At 42.0% G+C, this 27,606-nt stretch overlaps 1 protein-coding gene across 2 annotated transcripts in view; it reads left to right on the top strand.

The window, feature by feature from the left end:
- The first annotated feature begins 9,036 nt into the window (after positions 1 to 9,036).
- Positions 9,037 to 27,606, top strand: part of MCOLN3 (mucolipin TRP cation channel 3) — a 29,136-nt gene continuing 10,566 nt past the window's right edge. Inside the window, exons 1-6 of one of the 2 annotated variants that reach the window (XM_053214340.1) lie at positions 9,037 to 9,929; positions 14,276 to 14,443; positions 18,992 to 19,145; positions 20,764 to 20,833; positions 20,913 to 21,009; positions 25,180 to 25,279. In XM_053214340.1, the coding sequence (XP_053070315.1) occupies positions 9,702 to 9,929; positions 14,276 to 14,443; positions 18,992 to 19,145; positions 20,764 to 20,833; positions 20,913 to 21,009; positions 25,180 to 25,279 (817 nt within the window). In that variant the 5' untranslated portion in view covers positions 9,037 to 9,701. Of the gene's footprint in view, positions 9,930 to 14,275; positions 14,444 to 18,991; positions 19,146 to 20,748; positions 20,834 to 20,912; positions 21,010 to 25,179; positions 25,280 to 27,606 lie in introns of both variants that reach the window. The other variant, XM_027058725.2, reaches the window with a different exon arrangement.

The raw sequence follows: 27,606 nt of genomic DNA, 5'->3' as shown, positions 1-27,606 counted from the left end.
CCACTCATGCTGTCTCTGTCCCTCTTAAAATAAATACATAAACTTTAAAACAAAAAAGGTTCTTTCCTCCTGGATATTTACCCTAGAGGAACTCTTACATACATGAATGAGGAAATGGTACATCGATGTTTACTTCAGAATTTCGGTGTGATGGCCAAAGATAGAAATAACCTAAATGTCCTTTAGGTGGGAAATGGATACTGTTTTTATTTAGTCAATAAATTACCATAAAGCTGCTAAAATAAACAAACTTGCATGGACATAGCTTGGAACCAAAATGGAGAGGTAAATGTTGCAGATTACATACAGAGCAATGCCATCTTTGGGAACAAAAACACACAGGAGTGATTTCTATTTATTACGGGTATGTGTATGTGAGAAAATAACTATGGCGGTGATTTATACCAATTCGTGACAGAAGGTTACACTTGGGGAGGGATGGTTAACTTTATAATGTTTTATTTCTTGTAAAATAGAAAGACTGGAAATAAATGACCTGTAAAATTTGTTGAATTTGGGGGCCATGAGTATTTTTATTATTTGTTGTGCTTTTCTGTATTTGCAGTTTTCTTAAAATTAAAAAATCTTCTAGACTGTAAGATCTTTAAGAGCAGGAACTATGTTTTATTCATATTTCTATCCATAGGACCTAATATTCTTAATAGAATGTACAAGATTGTTGGGGCGCCTGGGTGGCTCAGTCAGTCAAGCGTCTGACTTCAGCTCCGGTCATGATCTTGTGGTCTGTGAGTTCAAGCCCCACATCAGGCTCTGTGCTGACAGCTCAGGGTCTGGAGCCTGCTTCAGATTCTGTATCTCCCTCTCTCTCTGTCCCTCCCCCACTCATGCTCTGTCTCTCTCTCAATAATAAACATTAATTTTTTTTTAACGTTTATTTATTTTTGAGACAGAGAGAGACAGAGCATGAACAGGGGAGGGTGCAGAGAGAGAGAGGGAGACGCAGAATCCGAAACAGGCTCCAGGCTCTGAGCTGTCAGCACAGGGCCCGACACGGGGCTCGAACTCACGGACCGTGAGATCATGACCTGAGCCGAAGTCAGACGCTTAACCGACCAAGCCACCCAGGCGCCCCTCAATAATAAACATTAAAAAAAAATTAGAAAAAAGAATATAGAAGATTGTTGAATATATGTTTTGATAAGTAAACATTTTAATTTTAAAAGGAGAAGGAATTAAAGGGGAAAGATGAGTATATAAACATATTAAGAGAAAGGTGAAAAATATTTGGGGTTGACATATGTGTGACTTAACACTCATGCTACCTGAGAACTTCATCTGGACCTTGAAACAGGATTTTGGAGACAGTAAGAAGATAAAGATGTGAAAAAGCTCTCTTTTATTCATCAGATGCAAAGAATACTGTAGGTATTCATTAGTTACTGTGGTAATGTTTCCCAATTCCCAACAGATATTAATCTGTGGGATTCAGGAACAACACAAAAATGAAATTCCTGAGATCATGTTATTTTGTATTTTTCCTAACACTTTATTTACATGTTTTTGAAATATAATGAGTAACCATAATAATGAACAATTAATCATTTGCTTGTGATAGGGTTATACTAAAAGTTCCAGAGCTTTATTATTATTATATTTATAATATATATATAATATATTATATATTATTTTTTTAAAAAATATAATAGGGGTGCCTGGGTGGTTCAGTCCGTTGAGCGTCTGACTTTGGCTCAGATCATGATCTTGCAGTTCGTCATTTTGAGCCCCGTGTCAGGCCCTGTGCTGACAGCTCAGAGCCTGGAGCCTATTTCAGATTCTGTGTCTCTCTCTCTCTCTGACCCTCCCCAATTCATACTCTGTCTGTCTCTGTCTCAAAAATAAATAAACGTTAAAAAATAAAAATTAAAAAAAAAACAGTGGAGTCTTGATTTTGGTTTAGGTCATGATCTCATGGTTTGTGGGTTCGAGCCCTGAGACAGACTCTATGCTGATTGTGTGGATCCTGCTTGGGCTTCTCTGTCTCCTTTGCTCTCTGCCCCTCCCCTGCTCTCTCTCTCTCTCTCAAAAATAAGCATTTTTTTTAAAAAAAAGATAATAAAAGCATGGTGTAAGGTTTATTATTATTATGAATAATATTGGACAAGATTGTGTATTTCAATTACATGCAGCAGTGATCACTACTTATTACAGACATTTCATTAAAGAAGTCATTAAAAAAAGAAAGCATTAATGCAAAATAAATTCTAAATAAAAATCATTGTTTTTAAATGTTTTTAATGTTTATTTTTGAGAGAGAGAGAGAGAGAGAGAAAGACAGTGCGAGTAGGGGAGGGGCAGAGAAAGAGGGAGACACAGAATCCGAGGCAGGCTCCAGGCTCTGAGCTGTCAGCACAGACCCCGACACGGGGCTCAAAATCACGAACGGCGAGATCATGACCTGAGCCGAAGTCAGATACTTAACGAAATGAGCCACCCAGGCGCCACTAAATAAAAAATCATTTTTAAAAATAAAAAATTAACACTTAAAAAGTTATTCTTCAAATGATAATTTAAAACACATAAAATATTGTCTTATCCAACAGATTTGATCTTTGTTTTGTGACAAAGATTCCAGATAAGGAAAAATTTCTCTCACTCTGTGATGTTGGTTTAGTTTTTTTGTTGTGTGTGTGTGTGTGTGTGTGTGTGTGTGTTTACAGAGGGAGGGGTAGGGAGGAGAAGAGGGGCAGAGAGAGAGAGAATCTTATGCAGGCTCCACATTCAGCACGGAGCCGAAGTGGGGCTCTATCTCACGACACTGGGATCATGACCTGAGCCGAAATCAAGAGTCCGATACTGAACCCGACTGAGGCACCCAGGCACCCCAATGTTGGTTTCGTTTTATGAAGCGCTTCCAAAAGCATTACCCAGTTGGGCATTAGGGCATACGTTGCTTTATATAAACTCATTTACTTTTTCAGCAGTGAAAATATTTTGTCTGTTTTACAAAGAACTATATCTTTTAGTACATATTCTAACACAAATTGCAGCAAACATGATTGGACTATATTCGAATAATGTAATATTTGGATCTCCTAGCAAGATCAACCACATACATGAAAAAAAAAAAGAAAGAAAAAGAAATATGTTGACATTACCAATTTAGGGAGTTATTTTTCTTACAAAACTTGGTATTTCTTGAAATACCATCCATAGGATTAGCATAATGTATTCTATGTATATAAACATATTAATGTTTATTTTATTTGCAACAAGTACTCGCCAGTAAGGCCAGGAACACACGCTTATAACATGACAACGATAACAAGCAAGATGGATTAGATCTTAACTGCTGCCGTCTAATGTGCTCTTGTCATGCTTTCCAGAGATGTTGACCTTCATCTTTGACTGTACACGTCAGCATTTCCTGTCTTCCTTTTGATTTGATGTCAGTACATTCCTTTGAGTCAATAATATTATTATGTTGATTGTTGAGGTTTAATTTTCCCCTCTACGTTGCCCCTTTGTCAAAAATCAAATGACCGTACACAGAGAAAAACAGTACAGCATAGGGAAAATAGTCAATAATATTGTAATAACATTGTCTGCTGACAGATGGTGACTACACTTACCACGGTGAGCACTGAGTAATGCATAGAATTGTAGAATTGTTATGGTGTTATGGTGTAGAATTGTATGGCAAAACTAATACAACATTGTGTGTCAACTGTACCTCAACAATAAAAAAAACGGGAGACATAACCGAGTACAAAATAAGTGAAATACTAATTTCACATTAAAAAAGCAAAAGAGAAAAGGGGAGAAAAATAAATTGATCATATATATGTGTGGATCTATTTCTGGATTCTTTCATCTGTTCCATTGTCTATGTATATTCTATATGTCCATAGACTCTATATGTCTCTTTTTATGAATACCAAACTGTCTTGCTTATATAGCTTTATAATAAATCTTAAAATCAGGTGAGGCAAGTTCTCCAATTTTGTCCTTATTTTTAAAAGTTGCTGTGGTCAGGGGCACCTGGGTGGCTCAGTCGGTTAAGCATCTGACTCTTGATTTTGGCTCATGACATGATCCCACAGTTCGTGAGATTGAGCCCCATATGGGGCTCCACACTGACAGAGTGGGACCTGCTTAAGATCCTTGCTCTCTCCCTCTCTCTCTGCCCCTCCCCCGGCTTGTGTGTGCGCTCTCTCTCTCTCTCTCAAAATAAATAAATAAACATTTTTTTAAAAATTGCTGTGGTTATTCTTGGCTCTTTGTATTTACATGTTAATTTTAGAATCAGCTTGTCAATTTCTACCAAACAGCTTTTTGGAATTTTGATTGGGATTGGGTTGAAACTATGAATGAATTTGGTGAGAATTATATTAATAATATTGAGTCTTGCAATCCATGAACGTGGTTGATCATTTCATTAATTTAGATTTTCCAAAAATATAAAAACAGATCAATAGTTACAGGCACATAAAATATGCCAGGCAAAGTGTTATGTGCTTTATATGTATACTATTAATTAAAATTTATCATTCCTTTCATTTGACAGATTATACATAGAAGGAAATGGGGAGGTGGAGAGACTCAGTAATTCCCCACAGTCAGTCAGTAAATGGTATAAAAGGGAATGTGGGCCCCCATTTGTCTGACTCAACTTTCTTCAGTTTACTTAACTCAGCTCCAACTAGGGTTAAGTGAGGGTCATCATTTATGCCTGTGAACCTCTCCAAAGTTGAGATTGTTCCTGAACAATCAGGCATTTCAAACTCCCACTGTTATGAAGACTTCACTGTTATGGTAAGGAGATAGTGTTAAATCATGGGAAGGCATACAAGACATTAGAGATTAAATTATATTTTCCAAATTGCACTTGAGAATCAAGTGTGCCAATTGGGCACTTTTGAATATCTATCTTGTTCACAGCACCTGGGATTCAGGTTTATGAGCAGCATAAAATTCTTGTATTCCATTGCAAGAAAAGATACTTCTGTTTATAAATTATCGATGCAAACTGGTTTAGGATTTGAAGAAAGGTTTTATAAAATGTATTAAAAGATCTGACAGCTCTTGATATAATTTGGGGCAATTATCTGTTATGGATATTCAGTGACTTTTACAAATTTATCCATGGCAAAAAAAAAAAAAAAAAATCAAAACAAACCTGATGCGGTTGTATTTAAAATTAATTAAAGTTCCTGATCTCTTTCTGACAAGTCAACTTAGGTTTAATTTTTAAAAAGAATTCGTGAAGAAAGAGGTTATAGTGGAAGATCTACTTTTAAAGAAAAAAAGATTGGATGACACTTTATAAACATGGTAAGGCAGACTTTATTTAGGACCATCCTGATAGTTACAGGGACCCCTGCAATGGGATTTTACAGTGGGGAAAGAGAGATGAGGCTGAACTGGTAATACAGCATGGGCAAGTGGGAATTGATAGCCCAGGAACAAGACAGGGGTCAGTGAATGGAAAATTACCAAGAGAAAACAAGATCAGGGGAGTTTTGGCTAAACCCACCTAACAGGACTCTCGCTGAAAACGGCCAGGGTGACCAGACTTCATGGGGGCTGGTGGAGGGTGAGGAACACAATTACATACTGAAGATGATCAGATATTGGGGGCGGGGGTGTTGGTTAAACTGACTTGGCAAGGTTCTTGCTAAAACTGGATTTTACAAAAAAATGTAATCCTAGGCACAGCTGAGCTTAGGAGGTTTAGCAGTCTGGCTAATGTTTGGCCACACAATCTTCATCACTACCTCAAGTATGTCCAGAGTCCAGCTTTTATTTCTTCTAAGAGCTTTCCAGGGCTCTTTCTGTCCCCAGCACCCAGCCTAGTGGAGTCTAATTAATTGCTTCAAAAGAAATTCTGCAAAGCTGGAAGGCCTAGAGAGGGTAAAAGGCTCAGGCTTGAAAAGTCTTACAAATTTCACGATTTCCCCCGTTTGCAGACCTCAGAATGGACGGCTGCTGGAGAGCACTGAGCACTGACCCGCAGCCAGGCCCTTTACACCCATCCTCATGTCTACCCCCGCCCCACAAGCGTGTGAGAGCCTTCGGCCAGGAGGGGAGGCCCCTTTGCTGTCGGAAGCCCGGAGCCCACGCACTTTTTTGCACCTACCTCGCCGAAGCCCCTGAGCACTGGAGAAACCCGAGTAGGGCTATGCGGGTTGTTTACAGGAACCGGGAGGGGCGTGAAAGGGTGCCCGAGACCCGGACCGCTCCGGGCTCGTTCGGAGGCCTCCTTCGCACCACCTGGCCCGCTGAAAGACTACCCAGAAAGGGCGTGGAAAAGAGTGGGACAAAGGGGAGGAGGGTCACGAGTCAAAGCGGCGGCGAGGAGGATGCCACCGCCGGCGACTCACGGCCTCCGGGCTCCAGCTGGACCGGGTTAAGCAGAGCTTCAGAGGCTTCTAGAGCGGCGCGCGAACCTGCCGCTCCCCCTGCAGCGCAGAAGACCTGACACCCCCCTGCCTGACCCGCTGACAGCGCCACCCCACCCCCCTTCCCCAGGTGAGTCGAGCCCGGCACCGCCCGGAGGCATCAGGTGTCGTGGGAACGGCGCCCGCGGAGTGCAGGGAGGGACCGCGATGTTGGGAGCCGTCGGTGACACACTGCGAGAGGGTCAGGACCCCCGGACGTTGGCGCCATGGAAGGGACGAAGGTGGGAGCGGGGTGCGAGCTGCAGCGGTTCCGCACAGCGCCCGCTCGGCAGCCTGCCCAAGGTCAGTGGGGTAGGTGGGGGGCCCCCGGCTGGGGTCAACCCGCACCCCAGCTGCGCGGGCGGGAGGCTCTGCCGCGCAACCCCCGTCCAGGCCTTCGCCCACCCGGAAGCCTGAGGCAGGGACCCCGAGAGCTGAAGCCACCTGCGGCCAGAGTCTTGCCCTGGAAGAGCTGGGGAGGGGTTTGCCGTCTGGGGGGCGGCCGGGGGCTCAGGGATGGTCCAGAAGTTGCGCAGCCAGCGTCTCGTGACTCGAGTGGCCTTTACTAGCGGCGCGGGGGGCGGATGGAAATGGGGGTGCTCAGCCGGGACCCCTGCGCGGGGCGAAAGCGGCCTCCAGCCAAGCTGGGCCGTCCGAAGTTGCTGGTGACGCGGAGGCCTGGGAGGAGGGCCAGCTGCGGCTGCACCTGCCAGCGCAAGGTCAGCGGGGACGCTGCTGCGGGGGTGGCAGGGGTGAAGAGAGGAGTTTTGAGTCTGATGGAGTGAGACAGCGCTTCTGAAGAAATGAGGTTGCGTTCCTTTGTCAACTGAGGTTTTTACTATTCACACACATATTCCCTGGTTTTCTCTTATTTTCTGCAGCTGACTCCAGTTAAGCGTCTCATCTCCGTGAATAAACAGCCTCTGTGTGTCAGTTTGTAGATTGTAAGAGCGCGTCTGATACCGCGGATAGGCTCTCTCCTGCCGGGCGTCTCCACCTACCCCGCATCCTGCGCGGCGCCCCCGGGTGGCTGTGAAGGGTGGTTGGCGGGCACTCCTTCGGCGCCTCAGGGTCCGGACACCTGGCACTTTCTAAAGTGCACCCCAGGAAGGGCTTGTGTGACTTTGGGAAAGCCAACGTTTGCAGCAAGTGTAGCGGCCAGTCCTTGTGAATGAAATTCCTTGCTTCCGGGACAGCTTGGTGCCATAAATTGATTGCCGTTGTCTCATTTTCTCTTTGTTCCTGTGGGTTGCTGTTACACGGCGTGCCTACTTGAAAGTTTACTTTTCCCTGTATCAAAATAGAAAGGGCTTAGTGTGTCCTCAAGTCTGTAATTTACCAACATGCACTATTATTACCTGCTTCATTACTAATGGTTAGTCACGTGAGAGTTGTGATGAACATAAAATCATGTTCCTTTTAAGTCCCATTGATGAAGTCTCTAACTGCTCGTTTTTGAAGAAGGAAATAAAATGTTCTTGAATGAAAATCTTAAGGGATTAATAGCTTTTTTTCTCTCCCCTACGTCTTTACCTGAGAGTTTCCGTACTCATACTTTGACAGGCATTTTAAGACGTAAGAACCATACTTGAATGAGTTCGATCATAATTATTGCATTGTGAAGGTATTGCATATTGTATTTTCATGCCATTGTAAATAGGCTTTATGCTTTGCTGACTCAGCAGTCTTCTTGTTAATCTTTTTATTAATCAAGATTTTTAAAAGCTTCCCCGTGGCTAGTTTTTATAGCCAATATCTATTATTTGGAGCTGTTGGGTTTGCTAAGAATGTTTGAATCAGAATCAACTGTGGGATTCTATATTTGGAAAGCAGTGTATTACCTAAACAGTAACTTGTTAGAGGTTGTATTATTATAGTTTGGTTTAATCCCTCCCCCACCTTGATCTCTGAGCAGAAGTCACTGTAACAGCATCACACAGAGCCAGCCTTTCTCTTCTACATGGAAGAACTCTACTTTGCCAGGTGGTTGGGGGTATTTTATTTTGAACAGGTTTCCATAATATCAATATTGGTCGGAGTGAAAATCCAAGATAAGCCCCTGCTTCTGGAGTGATGTCTTTGTCATTTTGGATTGGAAATGCTGACTACAAAGACAATAAAATTAGCCCCATCTAGTTTCAAAGAGATAAAAGAGATAATAGATACGAGGTACTTTGAAAAGTAAAATGTGCTACATATATATAAGGTCCTCAATAAAAGTCAAATGCAAGTGATATGGCTGATTGCAATTTGGACTTAAATTAAGCTCCTGCATTCCCCTTCATAGAACAGATAAGTTTCCTGAGCCTCCGTTGCCCCTTAAGAATCCTGTTGCCTGTTCAGGAAGCTGACCTGGCTGTTTGGGCCATAGGGAGAGTGAGGCTGCTTGCTCAGTGTTGGAACCACTGCTAGGGCTTTATTTGCATTTGTATTTAATCAGAATACATGAGGATAGGTATTGTTCTTACTATTTTGCAGAAGAGAAAACTGAGGCTCAGAGAGGCTGAGTGACTTATCTAAGGTCACAGAGGTGTCAAGTCGTAGAACCGATTTTAGACACCAAACACGGTTTTAGTTCTCTGCACCACATCTTGCTACCTTTAACTCCGGTTTTAAACTTATTTTGATAATATGGTGAAACGTTAAGTATCACTGCACAGGGGTGCCTGGGTGGCTCAGTTGATTGAGCGTCTGACTTCAGCTCAGGTCATCATCTCGCGGTTCACAAGTTCAAGCCCCACGTCAGGCTCTGTCCTGACAGCTCAGAGCCTGGAGCCTGCTTCGGATTCTCCGTCTCCCTCTCTGTCTGCACTTCACCACTCACACTGTCTCTTTCTCTCTCTCTCTTTCAAAAATAAGCATTAAAAAAAATTTTTTTAAGTATCACTGCAGGAAAAATGGCCATATCTTCATATATACAAAATTTTGCCTGTTATTTCAGGGTCCACCTACCTTCTAAAACCATTACATAGGCTTGCAGGTCACCCTGTTCTAACTACCTCTGTCACAGAATGAGGCAGAAAGTGTATACGTACTATATATATGTACATACGATCATTTACTAATAGGAGTAGCCCTTGAGGGCAGTAACTTTCAACCAGGTGAAAATTTACCTAGTAATTGAAACAAAATTCTAATTGGTTCTGTAAATATCTAAAGTGCCCTTTAGAACAATGGGGCTTAGTCGAAACCAGATCTTTTGTTTGGGCTTCTTCAACTATCCTGTGATAGCAAAGAATATAAATTTATACCTTCACTTATAGAATGTAAATAGTTTTGTTTTTTTTTTTCCTCTCCCTAGAGATGGCAAATCCCGAGGTTGTCATCAGTAGCTGCAGCTCTCAAGAAGAGGAAAATCACTGCACTTTTAACCAGCATACATCGCCCTCTGAGGAGCTTCTGTTAGAAGACCAGATGAGGCGAAAACTCAAATTTTTTTTCATGAATCCTTGTGAGAAGTTCTGGGCTCGTGGTAGAAAACCATGGAAGCTTGGCATACAAATTCTAAAAATTGCGATGGTGACTATACAGGTAAGCGTCTCAAATCATGAGTTTAGTGAAGGCCTCTTTTAGTAACAAAAAGGAGCATGGACAGTGGTTTTGCATAGCTTTGAACTGTATGTATAATGGAGAACAATAAATTAGGAAACATACAATCTTAAACCCTTCTCCCTTCAATATTTGTGAAAGAAGACTTTGGGGTGTTGTTTTTTTTTTTCCTTGATTATTTTCCTTCTCATCTTTCATTAAATTACAATTTTGGTCACAAAATGGAATCAGTTTTTAGGAAAAGAAGATTTTAATATTCGGTTTCCAATAGAGAAGCTGGAGGTTTTTAAATCATCCATGTAAAACTAGCTGTTGCCCAACCAGAGGAGTCTTTACCCTCCTCGTTAGTTTCCTGGGAATTTCTCTCTTTTCAGAAATTTCAAAGGTTTCTGTTAAGGCAAGTATCTGGATTCTCACAGCCCTGTGATCATGGGAACCCTGTGATCATGGGAACCCCAACACTGAGCAATGTGGAAAAATGTGGAGTTAACTAAAAATGAGTGGCATACACAGTGAAATACGAGACTTCAATTTAGCAGAGTTTGAATCTCATTTCCTCGTCTTCTGTTGACATTTTTGGGGAAAACCATATTTTGCAATTCTTTTTTCTTTTAGACGTTTATTTATTTTTTTGAGACAGAGACAGAGCATGAACGGGGGAGGGTCAGAGAGAGAGGGAGACACAGAATCCGAAACAGGCTCCAGGCTCCGAGCTGTCGGCACGGAGCCTGATGCAGGGCTCGAACTCACAGACCGTGAGATCATGACCCAAGCCGAAGTCAGATGCTCAACCGACTGAGCCACCCAGGCGCCCCTGCAATTCTTTATATATACTGGTTATGATTTACTCTTGTGAAGATATATTTTCCTACTCGTAAGAGTAATGATCTCTCCTTAAAAGCAAAAGAGCAAAATTAAAAGCAGATATTAACAGGAAAAATAGATGTGATAGGTTTATTTTTATTAATACGTAACTTGGTGAAAAAATGCATATGTAAATAAATAACAAGTATTCAAGGAAAAAAAACTTTAAAGCCCTGAAATGACTAATCTTAACTGATTGTTGGGCACAAATGCTTAAGGTTAGAAGCTAAGGGGATTTCTACAATCATATGAAGTTGGTAGAATTTTTGCCTAAATTTCTCACACTTGTGTTACGTAAATGAAACTAACATTTGAGTGACTACTCTCTCCCAGGACATTATTTCATTTAATGATAATAACACTTCTATTGGATAAAAACTAGCATCCTTCATTTTACCGAAGAGGAAACTGATGCTTATAGAGTTTTTAAAAAGCCACATGACTAGTCAGTGGCAGAATCAAGAGTTTAGAGGCAGGTGCTTGCTCTCTCTGATATGTCACCATTAAAATGGGTGTTCAGTTCTCCATATAATATTTGGCAAGTGGGAATTGAAATTCTTCCAGGTGATAATACAGTGCATCACAATAGTGAAAATTTTTATCTGTGTTGTTTCTGATAAGTAGAGGGCAAAGCCTGTGTCAGATGAACATGAATATCTGCTACTTAGTATGATTGTTACCACTTGAGTGTTTGCTATATTGGGGGCTAAGCATCATCATGTTCAATTCTTAAGTCAGAGGTAAGTAGTGGTATCCCTATGTCCACGGATGAGAATATTGAGGCTTCCTGAAGTAAAATTGTCATAGTCAGGAAACTAGAAGAGGAGAGCTGAGACTCAACTCAGGTTTTATTCTAAGACTTGTGTTCTTAATTACTCCTAAATCTTTTAGGGAGCTCATCTAACCATCCTCTGTTTCCTAGGGTGCCCAAGAGGAAAATTGACCAGTGGTTTAAGATGTTAAGCCTGTTAGTAATACACATATAAAAGGCATTTAGGGACGTTCTTAAAAGGAACTGAGAGTTTTTCTTAATTGTGATGTTTCCTCAATCTGTACTGCAGCAACCAAGCAGAGGTGACGTAAAAACTTTGTGACTGAGCAAGTGTGACTTGGTGACAGATTCCCACTTTTCAGGGGAGAGAAGGTGGTCTTTCTGTTCACTTGGAGATTTTGTGTCTGCAGCAACAAAAGAAAGGTGTCTTTGATGACGGGCACCCTACTAAAATTTTCCCTTTCCCCACTACCGGGCTTAGTCTCTGAATTACAATGGCTCTCTCTCTGCCATGGGTGCACCTTTGAGGGCAGGGACTGCTGTTTTCACATCGCATCCTCTGGACCCAGCTCAGTGCTCGCGTGAGGGAGGTACTCATGTATTTGACTGCATTGGTAATTGGCCTTTAGGAATTCTCTGGAGGCTTTTCAGTCATCAGCTTCATTAGTTGTAAAATCCGTAGAACATCAAGCTGTCATCTTATTGGGATTTAAATGGGATACTTGGCTTAAAGAGGCTCTTCAGAAACACAAGTCCAGTTAGGAGGAGAGCACTGATATATGTGGGGTGTAGGACACACATCATGAGGAGAGGTGAAAAGAGAAAAGATTTGTGTGCTTTACTTTTCCCCAATAAGACCCTGGACTACTTTGTGTAGCATGCCAGGGTGGCTAGAGCTTGGATTTAGTCTGTTGGACTTGGGTTCAGATTTTGGCTACACCCTTGCTAGTGATGTGACTTGAACAACATTATTTAACTTCTTTGCCTTTATGTACCCATCTATAAAATGGGTATATTAGGAACTGTACTGTGGGATTCGTATGAGGAAAGCTCCTGGTATGGCACCTAGGTGCTCAATGTTGTTCCCTTTTTCCATATAAAATACACCCTGCATTGTTCTGGGATCCAGAGTGTATGTTAGAGTGTATGTTCTAAAGTTACAGTGTGTGTGTGTGTGTGTGTGTGTGTGTGTGTGTGTGTGTGTCACAGAGTGAGAACAAGTGAGAGTGAGCAAGAGAGAGGACGTGCAAAAGAGCAAGAGACTGAGATGGTTTTGGAGGGAAGAGAGACTTTGAGTACATAAAGTTTCAGCTATGACTGAAAGAGCTTATGTTAATACCACAGCAATGCAGTTAAACAACGATTTTAAGCATGAATAACTGAGTTTCATATAAAACTCTGCTGTCAATCCTTCATGAATATGTAAGGATATGTTTGTTAACATTCTTTAATTTAGAGGTCAGTCGAGAGGATATTTTTATTTTTGGCCTTATTGTCACAGTTTTGGTAATTAAATGGTGAAATTAAATATAATAGTTTGATTGGAGGATTTAGACTTATTTAAGGTATTTCTTATATTGCATTGTACACCTTCTTCAAAACCTTCTTGATGTCCTGCATAAATCATTAAAAATCTTTTAAAAATTTTTTTTGTTTTTATTTTATTTTTGAAAGAGAGAGAGACAGAATGTGAGCGGGGGAGGGGGTAGAGGGAGGAAGACACAGAATCTGAAGCAGGCTCCAGGCTCCGAGCTGTCGGCACAGAGCCTAATGCGGGGCTTGAACTCACTGACTTGAGAGATTATGACCTGAGCTGAAGTTGGATGCTCAACTGACTGAACCACCCAGACGCTCGCCATTTAAAGATCTTTTACTTGCCCTGTAAGCCCCCTGGACCATCTGCCTCCAGTTTTTCTGTTGACATTTTTTTTCTTGGTGGTCCTTCGATTGGATTATGCTGGAATCCTCAATGTCCCCCACCAAAGTGCTAAGTTGTACTCCACCTTCTTTGTCTTTTCCCTGAGCTCTTCAAATGTCCTCACCCAAGTTATGCACATACTTCAGGGGTTTCCATCATTATTTCTTTCTTAAAGAAACTTTCCCATTTCTTTAGCCAGAGTGACCTAGCTTCTCTAAATTCCTAAACAAGGACTTCTCTGAAATAAAGCTTTTAGTGGTGGGGGCAACATCCTAAGTAAGATCATACATGAAAATGTGCAAAGCTACTTTCTTTCATTTTATTTTTATTTAAAAACATTTTTTTAATGTTTATATTTAAGAGAGTGAGAGAGACAGAGTGCAGGTGGGGGAGGGGCAGAGAGAAAAAGAGAGAGAGAGAGAGAGAGAGAGAGATGCAGAATCGGAAGCAAGCTCCAGGTTCTGAGCTGTCAGCACAGAGCCCAACATGGGGCTTGAACTCATCAACCGTGAGATCACAACCTGAGCCGAAGTTGGACATTTAACTGACTGAGCCACTCAGGCGCCCTTATTTTCTTTCATTTTAAAACTAGAAGCCCACCTTCTCTTTAAGGTCTAATTAATTAACAGCTACAGAAAGTTTAATTTCTATTGAATACATTCAGGATTAATTAAACATTGAATCTGGAATAGATAAATTGGTCATTATATGGAGACCTTTTATTTCATTGGTTTTTCACCCTCTTTTCCTTTCTTTTTTTTTTTTTCTTTGAAGCTGGTTTTTTTTGGGCTGAGTAACCAGATGGTTGTAGCTTTCAAGGAAGAGAACACTATAGCATTCAAACACCTCTTCTTAAAAGGATATGTGGACCGAATGGATGACACTTACGCAGTCTACACGCAAAGTGATGTGTATGATCAGATCATCTTTGCAGTCAACCAGGTAAATCAAGTATGTGCGTTCCTACTTGGGAGAAAGAACAGCCCGGGAAACTGTTAGCAATGTATATAATAAAAACTGACATTCCAGTGTAGAAGGGTGAACATTTCTGTGATGATAGGTATAAAACCATTTTTAAATTATTTTTAAAAATATCACCATCAATCTTCTATGAAACTAAAAATTGAGAAAAACTTATTGTTTAGTGACAGAGAGGCAGAAACTTTAAAGGCTTCATTAAAAGAATCAGAGCTAGGGGTTGGCATGAGTGCTTCAAAGATTTAAAATTATTAACCGTGGCCCTGGTTGTAAGTACTCATTAAGTCTTCAGAGTTTATACTTTCAGGGGCTCTTAACCAATAATGAGAATATTAACTTTGCAGAGTATATATAGCAACTAAGATCTGAAGGTTCATTTAAAAATTAAGTAAGGCCTTAAAGTCATACATGACAATGATTTTATTGTAACATTGATTAACTGCCAAAAAAAGTAAATTATTAAAGTGAAATCATGGCTCCTCATTATCTAGCGACAATCTCTGTACCATGAGGTAGCAAACAACCAGAATGAAATATGTATTTACGGCACCAAGGCTTTCTGTCAATGGCCAGAAATCTATAGTAATAGAAGGAGATTGAATAAGTTATTACACAGGATTCTGGGTCTGTGTGAAAAATTCCTCTGTCAAGGCAGAGCTGCAGAGGTTAAGTGAGGACAGACGCCCAGCCCTGATTAAAGCCCCACAGAGGCCACAGCCACTTGGGGGCCCCATCGGTCAGTCCCACAGGTCACCTACCTTCCAGCCATAGTCCCACACACCACATTCCTGCCCCAGAGTCTCTGACTCCAGCTCCAGGGCTGCCCCTTAGCTGGACACAGTCCTACCACTTATCTCTGACCACCCAGCTCTCGCACAGACTTCCACAAACAGTCTTAGGAGGACAGCAAGGCAGTCCGGCCACAGCATATCCTCTAATGTTAGCAGGTCACCTGCAGCCCTGCACCTTGGGTCTTTTATGTTTCAAGGTCTTACAAGGTTCAAGACTTACAAGTTTCTATGGTCAGGAGGTTCAGATCTTTAGGTAACTCCTGTGAGGATTGGCTCACAGACAGTGGGCACTCAGATGGGCCCGTACTTGTATGACTCGACTTCATGACCCCTGCTTGTTCTCCAGCTTTCCTTCTCATCACACCCCCCACCTTGCAGGCACGCTGGTCTACTTGGGACCTTACTACACTCAATATCTTTTACCCTTCGTTTTCATTTAATGGACTTGTTTACCTTTTACACCTTCCCACCCCCAAAATAAAACTACCAATTTGGCTCAGAGTAGCTTTAGCGAGGCGTAATACGCTTATTTCCTCGAATAGAAAACAAAAACCTCAAAACTGACTATCTCTACGTCATACTGTTTGCCCCCTGCATGTAGGACGTAATGCTACTTAACAGCATATGCAGCTTACTTTTATTACTGTGGATTTCTGGCTCCTTTTCCCAGTCCCATGGCCAATGGAGAGCTTGGTGCTGTAATTACATATCCTGTCCTAGCAGTTTACCATTTCACTGTGAAGAGATTAGCTCTCATAAATGAAGAGCAACTATTGCTCTTCTGCTATAAAAGTGTTAGAATATTTTTTACCTTATCATGAATTTGACAAATATTTGAGCACCGCCTCTATGCCTACTACTGTTTTAAGTGCTGGGGTTAGAGCAGTAGCCTTGATAAATTCCTTGCCCTGTGGAATTTACATTCTAATGAAGGAGGTAGATTTTTTTTTAAATTAATGTTTGTTTACTTTTGAGAGAGAGAGAGAGAGAGCATGAGCGGAAAGGGACAGAGAGAGAGGGAGACCCGGAATCTGAAGCACACTCCGGGCCCTGCACTGTCAGCACGGAGCCCGATACCGGGCTTGAACCCATGAACCGTGAGATCATGACCTGAGCCGAAGTTGGATGCTTAACCGATTGAGCCACCCAGGTGCTCCAAAGGAGGTGGATTTTAATAAGTTTAACCCAAACCATTTGATTTCAGATAGTAATGAGTGCTATGGAGTAAAATTAAGTAGCACAAGAGGGTTAACAGTTTCTTCGAGGTGGTCAAAAAAGGCCTCTCTGAGGATTCGAAGTCTGGGGAAGAAGATTCCAGGCTGAAGGAGTAGCAACAGCAAAGGCTCTTGAAGCCAGAATACATTTAGTATGTTTGAGGAAATACAAAGGAGGGGAGTGTGACTGGGCTAGATCTCTTAGGGCTTTACAGGCCCTGAAAAGGAGCTTTGGAATTTATTCTCAGAGAGACCGGAAGCCATGGGAGGGCTTTCAGTGGGGGAGAGACTCTAATATTAGCAAAGGCTAATATCTGTTCCCTCAAGTATTTAGCATCTGTTTTGTATCAGATAGTGTTTTTGATACATGGATACTACAGTGAGCAAATAGACAAAGTTGAGGAAGTCATATTCTAATAGGGAGAGACAGGCAGTAAATAAGGATACCATTTGTCAGTTGGTTATAAGTACACATAAGTGTGCTGTAAAAAAAAAAAAAGGTAGCAGCAGCAGGCAGAGTGAATGGGTGGAGATGGTCAGGAAAGGCCCCCTGATAAGTGACAGGTGGGCAGGACAGCCCAGAGTGTGGGGAGGCAGACTGCAGCCATCTCAGGGAGGAGCCCTCCAGGGAGAAGGGACAGCACGAACAGAGTCTGGAACAGGTTCGTGTTTTGGGTATCACTGTCCTAACGGCTTTACGTGCATTAATTCGCTTATTCCTGTAACAATTCTGTGCATTCTTTTTTTTTAAGTTTATTTATTTATTTTGACACAGAGAGAGTGAGCAATGGTCAAAGAGAGAGAGAGAAAGGGAGAGAGAGAATCCCAAGCAGGCTGCACACTGTTGGCACAGAGCCCGACATGGGGCTCGATCCCATGACCCTGAGATCTTGACCTGAGCTAAAATCAAGAGTTGGATGTTCAACCGACTGAACCACCCAGGTGCCCCAGCAGTCCTATGAGTTCTATATGGAGACTGGACTGTGGTGAGAGGCGGACGGGAAGCAGGAAGACCACAGCAGTAGGAAGAGATTCAGTTTGTCAGGGTGAGAGGTGAGGTGGTGTGGACAAGGCGATGAGAGGCAGTCAGATTTGGAAGATAATTTGAAAGTAATGCATGACTTTCTGATGGACCGGAAGTGGAGTATGAGAAAAAGAGAGTGAAGAATCGGTTCTAAGTTTCGGCCTGTGAACCTGATTGGCTTATGGAGTCACTGATTGAGAAGGGCATTTTCATGGAAGGAGCTGGTTTTTCCGTTTGCACGTTTGCATTTGAGATACCTCTTAGACACCAGAGGTGCCATGCAGGCAGATTGCTACCCATGTATGCATTTGGGTGGAAAGGTCAGGAGACGTAAATTTGGAAGCTATTGGCATACAGATCTTGTTTCATTGTGGGGCTGGTTGAGATCTCTTACCGAGAGAATGTGGGTGAAGAAGTGGAGGACTGAATCCAAGGGTGCTCTGACAGCTAGAGGTTGGCAGGAGCAGGATTCAGCAAAGGAGACTGAGACAGAGAGCCTGTGTCCCAGAAGTCTAGGGGAGAAGGCATCCTGCGAAAGGGAAGGCACTCGGCTGCATCAAACGCTGTGGGAGGCTCAGTTAAATAAGAACAGAGAACCATGCCTCAGATCTGGTAAAATGCTGCTGGTGGCGGCCTGGACAAGGCCCAGCTCAGCATCTATCCCCCTAGGCCCAGATTACAAATGATTCTTTCACTGATTTTAGCATTTTCACATGCATTTTTATAGTAGAATTATTTATCTGTGTGTCCATCCCACTAAACCCAAGAGATGGCTGCTACCATATCCCTATCTTCGTATCACTTCTTGTGCCAAACAGCATTGTTCATAGTAAGCTCTGAAACCCTTTTTTCTTCTACAGAAATGCATTCAGAGTTTGAGTTGATGGTTATTCCAAAGTACCATAAGATTCTCATTGGTAAAATTACATTTGTTTGTTTAGAGGACTCCCAGGACGAGGGAATATTGCTGTGAAAGTGACTAAACTATTCTTGCAAAGATAAAGATGAAACTATTTTTTTAAGTTTTGCAAGTTAGCTTGGAACGACTGTATCCCCCTTCCTATATTAAAGCAGCAAAGCGGAACTCTGATCTTACAAGAAATAGTTCAAAGATACAGTTTGTATTCACACTGAATGCACAGATCAGTTCCTGAACATAGTTCTTTAAAGAAGGAAAGAACCGCAGAGATGACATGGGTTAAACCTTGAATTTTGTAGACAAGGAACCAGAGGCTCAGAAAGTTTGTGTCTTGCTCACAGTCACAGACATGAGACTTGAGCCCAAAACTTGAGTGCTTTTTCTGGCTGCTGTCCTGGTGCACATTAGCATGTCGCGTACTACGCATGTCAGTGTGAATGTGAATGTCTCCATCCAGAAAGCAGGTTGGGATCTGCCCATTTCAAAGACGGGCTGGGTAGGGAATCATGGCTTCATTTCTGCCTGGCTGGTGTTCCCATTTTCTGTTTCTCTTTTCTGTTCAAGTACTTGCAGCTGCGCAGCATCTCAGTGGGGAATCATGCATATGAGAACAAGGGTACCGAGCAGTCTGCTATGGCGATCTGTCAGCACTTCTACAAGCAAGGGAACATCTGTCCTGGAAATGATACCTTTGACATTGATCCAGAAATGGAGACTGGTAATGTTCTTCAAAAAACTAGAGCTTCTATTTTTTAACTCCTTGATTTATACTTAAAGTTAGCAATTTTGTCTCTGAAAATGTTGATTTGGTCTGTACTGTTAGGTCATAGTGAGAAACTACATAGGAGTTATCATGTGTCAGGTACCATCCCAAGCCCTTTACTGTAACTCATGATTTTTTTTTTTAAAGCAACAACAACAGACCGATAAGGCAAGGTGTATTATTATCCTCATTTTATAGAAGACTAAAGTATGGCTCAGAGAGTTAAGTGATATATTCCAGATGGAGCTAGGAAGAGGCAGTGCTGAAATCTGACCCAGGCTGTCTGTGCTCTTAGCCACTATATCCTTGACCTCTATATAGCACTGCCTCTTATGCTGGATAAGCCAGTTACATAGACTTATACTATCCTTAGAAGACGTTGTACTTGCAAATTTGCGATGTCTATAAAACTCCCTCCCCTCAACTGCACTTCACTATTTAGTATCTTTGTGGGTCATTTCAAGGAGAAACCAGAACCAGAGTTTAGAATACAGTGGCTTATTCTTTTTTAAATTTTTTTTTCAACATTTATTTATTTTTGGGACAGAGAGAGATAGAGCATGAACGGGGGAGGGGCAGAGAGAGAGGGAGACACAGAATCGGAAACAGGCTCCAGGCTCTGAGCCATCAGCCCAGAGCCTGACGCGGGGCTCGAACTCACAGACCGCGAGATCGTGACCTGGCTGAAGTCGGATGCTTAACCGACGGCGCCAGCCAGGCGCCCCTACAGTGGCTTATTCTTATTAGCAAAGTTCTATTTACAGTCTGTACCTAAAACATTAAATTTTCAAGTACTTTTAACAACAGCCACTGGGAGGTTTTTTTGGAGAAGGATAGTAAAGGATTACAGTACAGATTAGTGAAAACTTCTAAAATGCTGTCTTCCCTTTTTTTAAGTTTGTTTGTTTGTTTGTTTATTTATTTTTGAGAAAGAGAAAGAGAGAGCAAGCAGGGGAGGGGCAGAGAGAGAGAATCCCAAGTAGGCTCCATACTGTCAGTGTGGAGCCCAGTGTGTGGATCCCTGCCGATGTGGGGCTCAAACTCATGAACTGTGAGATCCTGACCTGAGCCAAAATCAAGAGTCAGAGGTTTACATGACTGAGCCACCCAGGTGCCCCATGTCTTCCTTTTTTTTTTTTTTTTTTTTTTTCCCCTTAAGTATAGTCTAGTATAGAGGGGAAAATAGTATTTAAAAAAATAGATCCTTTAAACTTAGACAATTTTGTCTTAAATACTCCAAGTTCTTCAAACTTATGCTTAGGATACAAAAAAGGGAGAAGGGACTCAAAATTTAGGCTTCCAGATTCAGGAAGGAAGATAGCATTCTACAGAAGACTCATGAGACAGAATTCATGTCTTCTGCCCTCCATCCACTCGTGTCTTGAAAAACAAATGATTCATTGTAACTAAGGGGTACTGACTTTTGGCTTTTAAATCTTAATTCAGAAGAATAGTAGAATCTGAATAATCTAGTCTTAAATGTATTATCCTTTCAAGATGCAGTTTTACTTATTTATTTTAGGCTATCTACAGAATGTTTTGTTCCTTTCTATGGCAGAATGTTTCTTTGTAGAGCCCGATGAACCTTTTCACATTGGAACATTGGAAGAAAATAAACTCAACTTAACACTGGACTTTCACAGGTGAGGGAGGCAGATGGGAGTATAACTTATATTTGTGTGTGCATGTTTTCACTGCACTAAAGGCTCCTCTGTTTCCTAGACTCCTAACAGTGGAGCTGCAGTTTAAACTGAAGGCCATTAATCTGCAGACCATTCGTCATCACGAGCTCCCTGACTGTTACGACTTTACTCTGACTGTAAGTGTGGGCTGGGCTGAATTTGGCCCCTGTCTGAAGGAAAACTGTTTGATTTAGTTACATGTTTCATCTACTTGTATTGAAACAAATATATAGGATGTTTCCACTGAATGTGCATAGAAGAAGCATTGGTAGAGCTGGCTCTATTTTGTTGTGGTCATTTACTTGTTAATTATCTATCTTCTGTACCTCAGTGTAAGTTCTGTGAGGGGAGGGACCTTGCCTTGTTCAGTGCAGTGTCTCCAGTCCCAAGAACAGTGCCTGGCACAGGGTAGGTGTTCAAATACAAAAGAAGTAGAGACTCGTAGGTCCCGTGTAGTTGGCTCTTGGCAGTCTGTGGCTGTCTGCGTATGGCCATTGCCAAGGGTTCTTGCCGCTGAGTCTCCTCGCCATAGATGTGTGCACATTTTGCTTATTGGTCACAGTGACTTCCTTGGGCTGCCTCTGAATGCTCTGGCTTCTCCCCCTTCGGCCCGTCTCTGTTCTGTATATTCCAGTTGCCAATGGCGCTATTAACGCTCTCTGGAGAACATAAGATGCCTGCCAGGTGAGTTCATTTCTTCCTGAGGCTCGGGGTCAGTACCCCAGTGCTATCTGGGGCATATGCTGAACAGCATTTGATGCAGCTTGCCTTCACTCGATCCAGATTGCTATGACTTCAGCAATAGCTTGTACCAGAGCTGTGTCCATGATATTCAACAACTGGCTATGAGAAATCAAGTTTTTTAAAGAAATTTCAGAATGTAGTATAATTAGTCATTATGCATATCATTTAAAGGAAAAAGCACAAATACTATGAGACTATTTTGAGTTAGGCTACAAATTTTGATCCTAATATTAACCAGGAGGTTATGAATTTTCAATATTACTTGATTTTTTTTTAATAGAGCTATTATTTATCCATAGTCTTGTCTCTTCTTTCTCCTCTCTCTTGCCACCTCCTGCACCGCTCTTTTTTTTTTTTTAACTTTTTTTAACATTTTATTTATTTTTGAGAGACAGAGAGAGAGTGCGAGGGAGGGGAGGGGCAGAGAGAGGGAGACACAGAATCCTACATAGGCTTCAGGCTCTGAGCTGTCAGCACAGAGCCTGATGCAGGGCTCGAACCTATGAATAGTGAGATCATGATCCGAACCAACGTCAGACAGTTAACTGACTAAGCCACCCAGGTGCCCCAGTCCTGTACCACTCTTGAACTGAGAAATGGTACTTTCAGAAGCTTTATAATCCTCAAGGCTCAGTTCAACTGACACCTTCTTCAGGGACCATTTTTACGATGCTTCAGTTAGGGACACATTCTGTGCTCGCAACTCCAAAGTTTTATTTTTGGTTTTGTTTTTATGTTTTGTGTGAGCTCACCCACCTTCTCCTTTGTTTTAGGATTGTCTAGATTTTTATCAACTCTGCTCGATTGAAAGCTCCTTGAAAGCAGGAGTCATTCTCCTAATTTTTTTCATCCCTCAAAGAACACAGTAGGTGCTTCAAATATTTGTGGAATGGATGAATGAAACATTTGTAAAATGCAGACTCTTTCCCATGACTCAATACAGTGGGGAGAGCAACCTGGCTGGTTAGTCACATGCAGATGTTATATTTTTGCCACTATTGCAGATTCATCCCAAGCTCTCCCTGTGCATGGTGGATTTAGCAGTGTGTTTCACAGAACTGTAGTAGAACTTACACCCTATAGGGTAGTTTAATGATAAAAGCAATTAGTGCAACTTTATGGTTTAAGTAAACATGAACTGGGGCAGTATATGCCTAATTTAAAATGCAGGAGTTTTGGGGCGCCTGGGTGGCTCAGTCAGTTAAGCGGCCCACTTCGGCTCAGGTCATGATCTCGCGGTCCGTGAGTTTGAGCCCCGCGTCGGGCTCTGTGCTGACAGCTCGGAGCCTGGAGCCTGTTTCGGATTCTGTGTCTCCCTCTCTCTGACCCTCTCCGTTCATGCTCTGTCTCTCTCTGTCTCAAAAATAAATAAACAAAAAAAATAAAATAAAATGCAGGAGTTTTGGAATCAGGCAAGCCTGGATTTTAATTATAGCTCACCAGTTACTAGCTATGTAACTTTAGGCAAATTACTTAATTGGTTTGAGTCCTAGTTTTCTCGTTTGTAAAACAGAATTAATGCCCACCTACCTAACAAAGCTGTTGCCAAGACATCTATGTATCTATATATCTATGTACCTATCTATCTAGTATACTGCATATATATGAGATATGTAAGGGATCTCCCTAAGTATCTGGTATATAACAGATATTTGATTCATGCAACAGCTATTTATGAAACCTTTCCTATCTATGTCTGTAATTTGGTTAGAACGTAAAAGCAGGGCATTAGCATTCACTCATAGCAGTTTAGTGCATTCTTGCATCATGTGTTTTGAGGCTCTTTATTAGGTCCACAGGCATCTAGGATTCTTGTGTTAACTTGATGAACTGACTCTTACATCATTATGAAGTGGTAATTTTTACCTCAATATTCATTCTTTGCTTTAAAATCTACTTTGGTTGATGTGGATATAACCACTCCGGCTTTCTTTTAATTAGTGTTAGCATGGTATATCTTTTTCCATCCTTTTGATATTAACCTATTTGTCTTACGTTTAAAGAGGGTTTCTTATTAGGCAGCATAGAATTAATTCTTGTTTTTTTATCCAACTTCATAATCTGTACCTTTTAGTTGGAGTGCTTAGACCATTTAAATTACATGTGATTGGGGCATCTGGGTGACTCAGTCAGTTAAGTGTCCGACTTTGGCTCAGGTCATGATCTCACGGTCAGTGAGTTTGAGCCTCGCATCAGGTTCTATGCTGACAGCTCAGAGCCTGGAGCCTGCTTTGGATTCTGTGTCTCCCTCTCTCTGCTCCTCCCCCCCGTCACTGTCTGTCTCTATCTGTCTCTCAAAAATGAATAAACATTAAAATTTTTTTTAATTACATGTGATTATTAATATGATTTCTCTCTTTTTCTGCCTGGGTTCTGCCTGGAGTGAGTATCTTTTGGATATTATTTTTAGCTAATTTGTTGGAAGCTTGCAGTCCAACATGAAGAGAAACAGAGTGATCAGACTCACTAAATTTATCTGAAGCCTTACATCTGCAGTAATGTCTGATTACCCTGCATGAAGAAGCTTCAGTAAAACTCATTTAAATGACAGACTTTTGAAAAAATGTTTTTTCTTTAGGACTTGAGACAGGAGGCACTAAAAGCAAAGCAAAACAAACAAAACCCACACCTGATCTCCTTGTCTTGCTTTCCCTGTCCCTGCATGGGGACAGGGGAGAGAGCCGGAAGGGGAAGACAGACTGGGGAAGGTGTTCTGACATGGCTTTGTCCTACTTGGTGCCCAGTGTCCTGAAATGGTGATCCCTGAAGCAGGACATGGCTGTCGGCTCCCTGTCACCACATCCTTTTTTTATACATATGGTTCTAGAGTGAGTAAGGATGAAAATGAGGCCCAGAATGAAAATCAGAGAAGCGCCACCCGAAATGTTTCAAGCCTGAAATAATGAACCTCTGTGTTTGTAAGAGCTGCAACAGCACTAACAAACTATCCCTTGGGGTGCCTGGGATAGTCAGTTAAGTGTCCAACTTGGTTTTGGCTCAGGTCATGATCTTGCAGTTTGTGAGTTCAAGCCTCATGTCGAGCTCTGCACTGGCAGTGGGGAGACTGCTTAGGATCCTCTCTCTCTCTCTCTCTCTCTGCCCCTCACCTGCTCGTGCACTCTCTCTCTCTCCCTCTCTCTCTCTCTCAAAATGAATAAACAAATATATATATAAACTATCCTCCGCCGAGTCCCTAGGGAGGGAGGGAAAAGCTCACTTGGACCAGCTCTTGTTCATACCAAGAGGGCATCTTGAGGTACTTAGAGTGGGAAGGAGAGAGAAGTTCTCCTGTTTTATAAGTTGTCCAGGGCTGGAAGACTATCCTAGAAATACAGGATTTTAGAGACCAAAAGTTCTCACCGGAAGACCTCGTTCAACCTTCTCATTTCACAAAGAAAAAAAGGGCTCTTCCCAAAGTTGAACAGAGTTAGCTTTGACATGGGGATGAGAATCTGGGTGGGCATCCTGTCACCCTGAAAGATTTGTGTCCTAATCAATGCATAGAGACATCTTGGCTTCAAAAACTATAGGTATGTTTTTGACCCTTTTCCTATTTTTCACAGATAACATTTGACAATAAGGCCCACAGTGGAAGGATTAAGATAAGCTTAGATAACGACATTTCCATCAGAGAATGTAAAGACTGGCACGTATCAGGATCAAGTAAGTGACGACTTTTACTAGTTTTCAAAATGGTTATTAAATAAAAGGGTTATTAAACTACTGGGATATGTGGAGCATCAAAGGGAACAACTGGAACATTGCCAAGTCCCTAATTCTCTGCAAATAGATCAACTTATTGTAGGTATCTGATGTTCCAGGCAAGACCTAAATTATTAGTACTTGAGATGACTTTTGCTGACTTCTACATGTGTCCTCACTGGCCCAGTTCTTACAAAAAAATGCACGCACCCCCCCAGCAAAAAATCACATATACCCGACCTAATATTTATTGAGTGCTTACTACATAAGGGCTTCCTCCTATAATTTTTATTATTTTTTTAAATGTGTATTTATCTTTGAGAGAGAGAGACAGAGGGTGAGCAGTAGAGGGGCAGAGAGAGAGGGAGGCACAGAATCTGAAAAAGGCTCTAGGCTGTGAGCTGTCAGCACAGGTCCCGACGTGGGGCTTGAACTCATGGACTGTGAGATCATGACCTGAACTGAAGTTGGGTGCTTCACTGACTGAGCCACCCAGGCATCACAGCGTTTTAATATTTTGAAACTATCCTTGAGATAGGCAGCATCCCTGTTTATGCAAATGACGAAACTAAAGCTTAGAAGTGAATCTTGGTGCCCCTGGTCATACAGTGAGAGAGACATCACGAAAGATTTGACCCTGAAGCATCCCTCACATTATATTTAGCTTCTATATAGGTTAAAAAGTAAAGTAAATGAAGAAAGGGTACATTCTTGGAAATATGGACATGAATTCAACTATAGACTGAGTACCACTGAGAATTTTGGGGCTGAACCAGAAAATGGACTGTAAAGAATTTATCTCATTTTCTAGCCCCTTTGGTATGTTGTGTTGGACTTAATGATTAGGTCCGGGATTCTCAGATTCTGGCGAGCGAAAGAGTCACCCCAGCTCCCTGCAAGGCCGTCCCCGGGTCTGGGCTGGGGCCTAGGAATGTACAGGTCACCCTTACTCATGCCACATTTGGAAAATCATTGCTTTAGGGGTAACTACTGGTTGAGTCACAAAGGTCAGAAGCAGTAATGAGATATTAAGAATAAACGATATGGGAGCACCTGGGTGGCTGAGTCGGTTGCATGTTCGAATTCGGCTCAGGTCATGATCTCGCGGTTAGTGGGTTTGAGCCCCGTATTGGGCTCTGTGCTGACAGCTCCGAGCCTGGAGCCTGCATTAGATTCTGTGTCTCCCTCTCTCTCTCTGCCCCTCCCCTGTTCACATTCTGTTTCTCTCTCTCAAAAATAAGTAAATGTTAAAATTTTTTTTAAAAATGACATGAAATTTCTTCATTCTAGTATTTTTTTCACTATTAGGTACTTCAAATATATGAGGCTCTTAAATCACAATTTTATTTCAATGGCAAAATTGTTTATTTGAAACACAAAGTTGTTTTGTCATCTGTAAACATTGCAATACTTCTCCACAAACTTTAGAATAGGAAGCATGAGAGTATATGAAAGTATCTGCCACAGGCTTTCTCTCAAATGCTTGTTTCTTAGTTTTTAAGCTTTTCTAAAGTAGATTTAGACATTTTAGTAACAATTAGATGCCCCTTGGCCAATATTAATGGGATGTTTTATTACTGAATATTTTTCAGTAGATTTTTTTTAAGTTTATTTTGAGAGAGAGAGCACACACGAGCTGGGGGTGGGGCATGGAGAGAGAGAGCCCGAGAGAGAGTGAGAGAGAGAATCCCAAACAGGCTCTGCACTCAGTGCACTGTGAGTGCAGAGCCCAATGCAGGACTTGATCTCATGAACCACGAGATCATGGCCTGAGCCAAAATCAAGAGTCTGACGCTTAACCGACTGAGCCACCCCGGTGCCCCGTTACCGAACTAGTCTAAGTGCTTGTTATTTTTTTTTACCAGTAGGGGGCAGTCTTGTCACTCAGGTCTCACCTGAGACCTCCTGGCCCCTATCATGCTGTACGAATGAGCCTCTCCCCTCCACCACCCATACCAGCAGTGTGCTTCTTCTAGAGCCGTGGTTCTTGAGCTCTAGTGTCATCTGTAAGAGCTTGTGAAAATGCAGTTTCTGACTCAGCGGGTCTAGGGTGGGGCCAGAGTGCATTCCTAACAGTGCCCAAGGGATGCCACGCATCACTAACCTAGAGTGACAGAGGCTGGAGACAGACTGCAAAGATTTGAATCCTGGTGCTGTCACCTGCTGGCTGCATCACCTCGGGCAAATTCCCCTGACCTCTGTGTGCCTCATTTTCTCACCTGTCCAGTGGGGATAATCACACCCCCGCTTGCTGGGGTTGCCGTGAGGATCAAATGAGGTAATACCTA

Source organism: Acinonyx jubatus, chromosome C1 (genome assembly GCF_027475565.1).
Source record: "Acinonyx jubatus isolate Ajub_Pintada_27869175 chromosome C1, VMU_Ajub_asm_v1.0, whole genome shotgun sequence".
NCBI classification, from domain to species: Eukaryota; Metazoa; Chordata; class Mammalia; order Carnivora; family Felidae; genus Acinonyx; species Acinonyx jubatus.
This window is presented reverse-complemented; position numbering and strand designations above follow the sequence as displayed.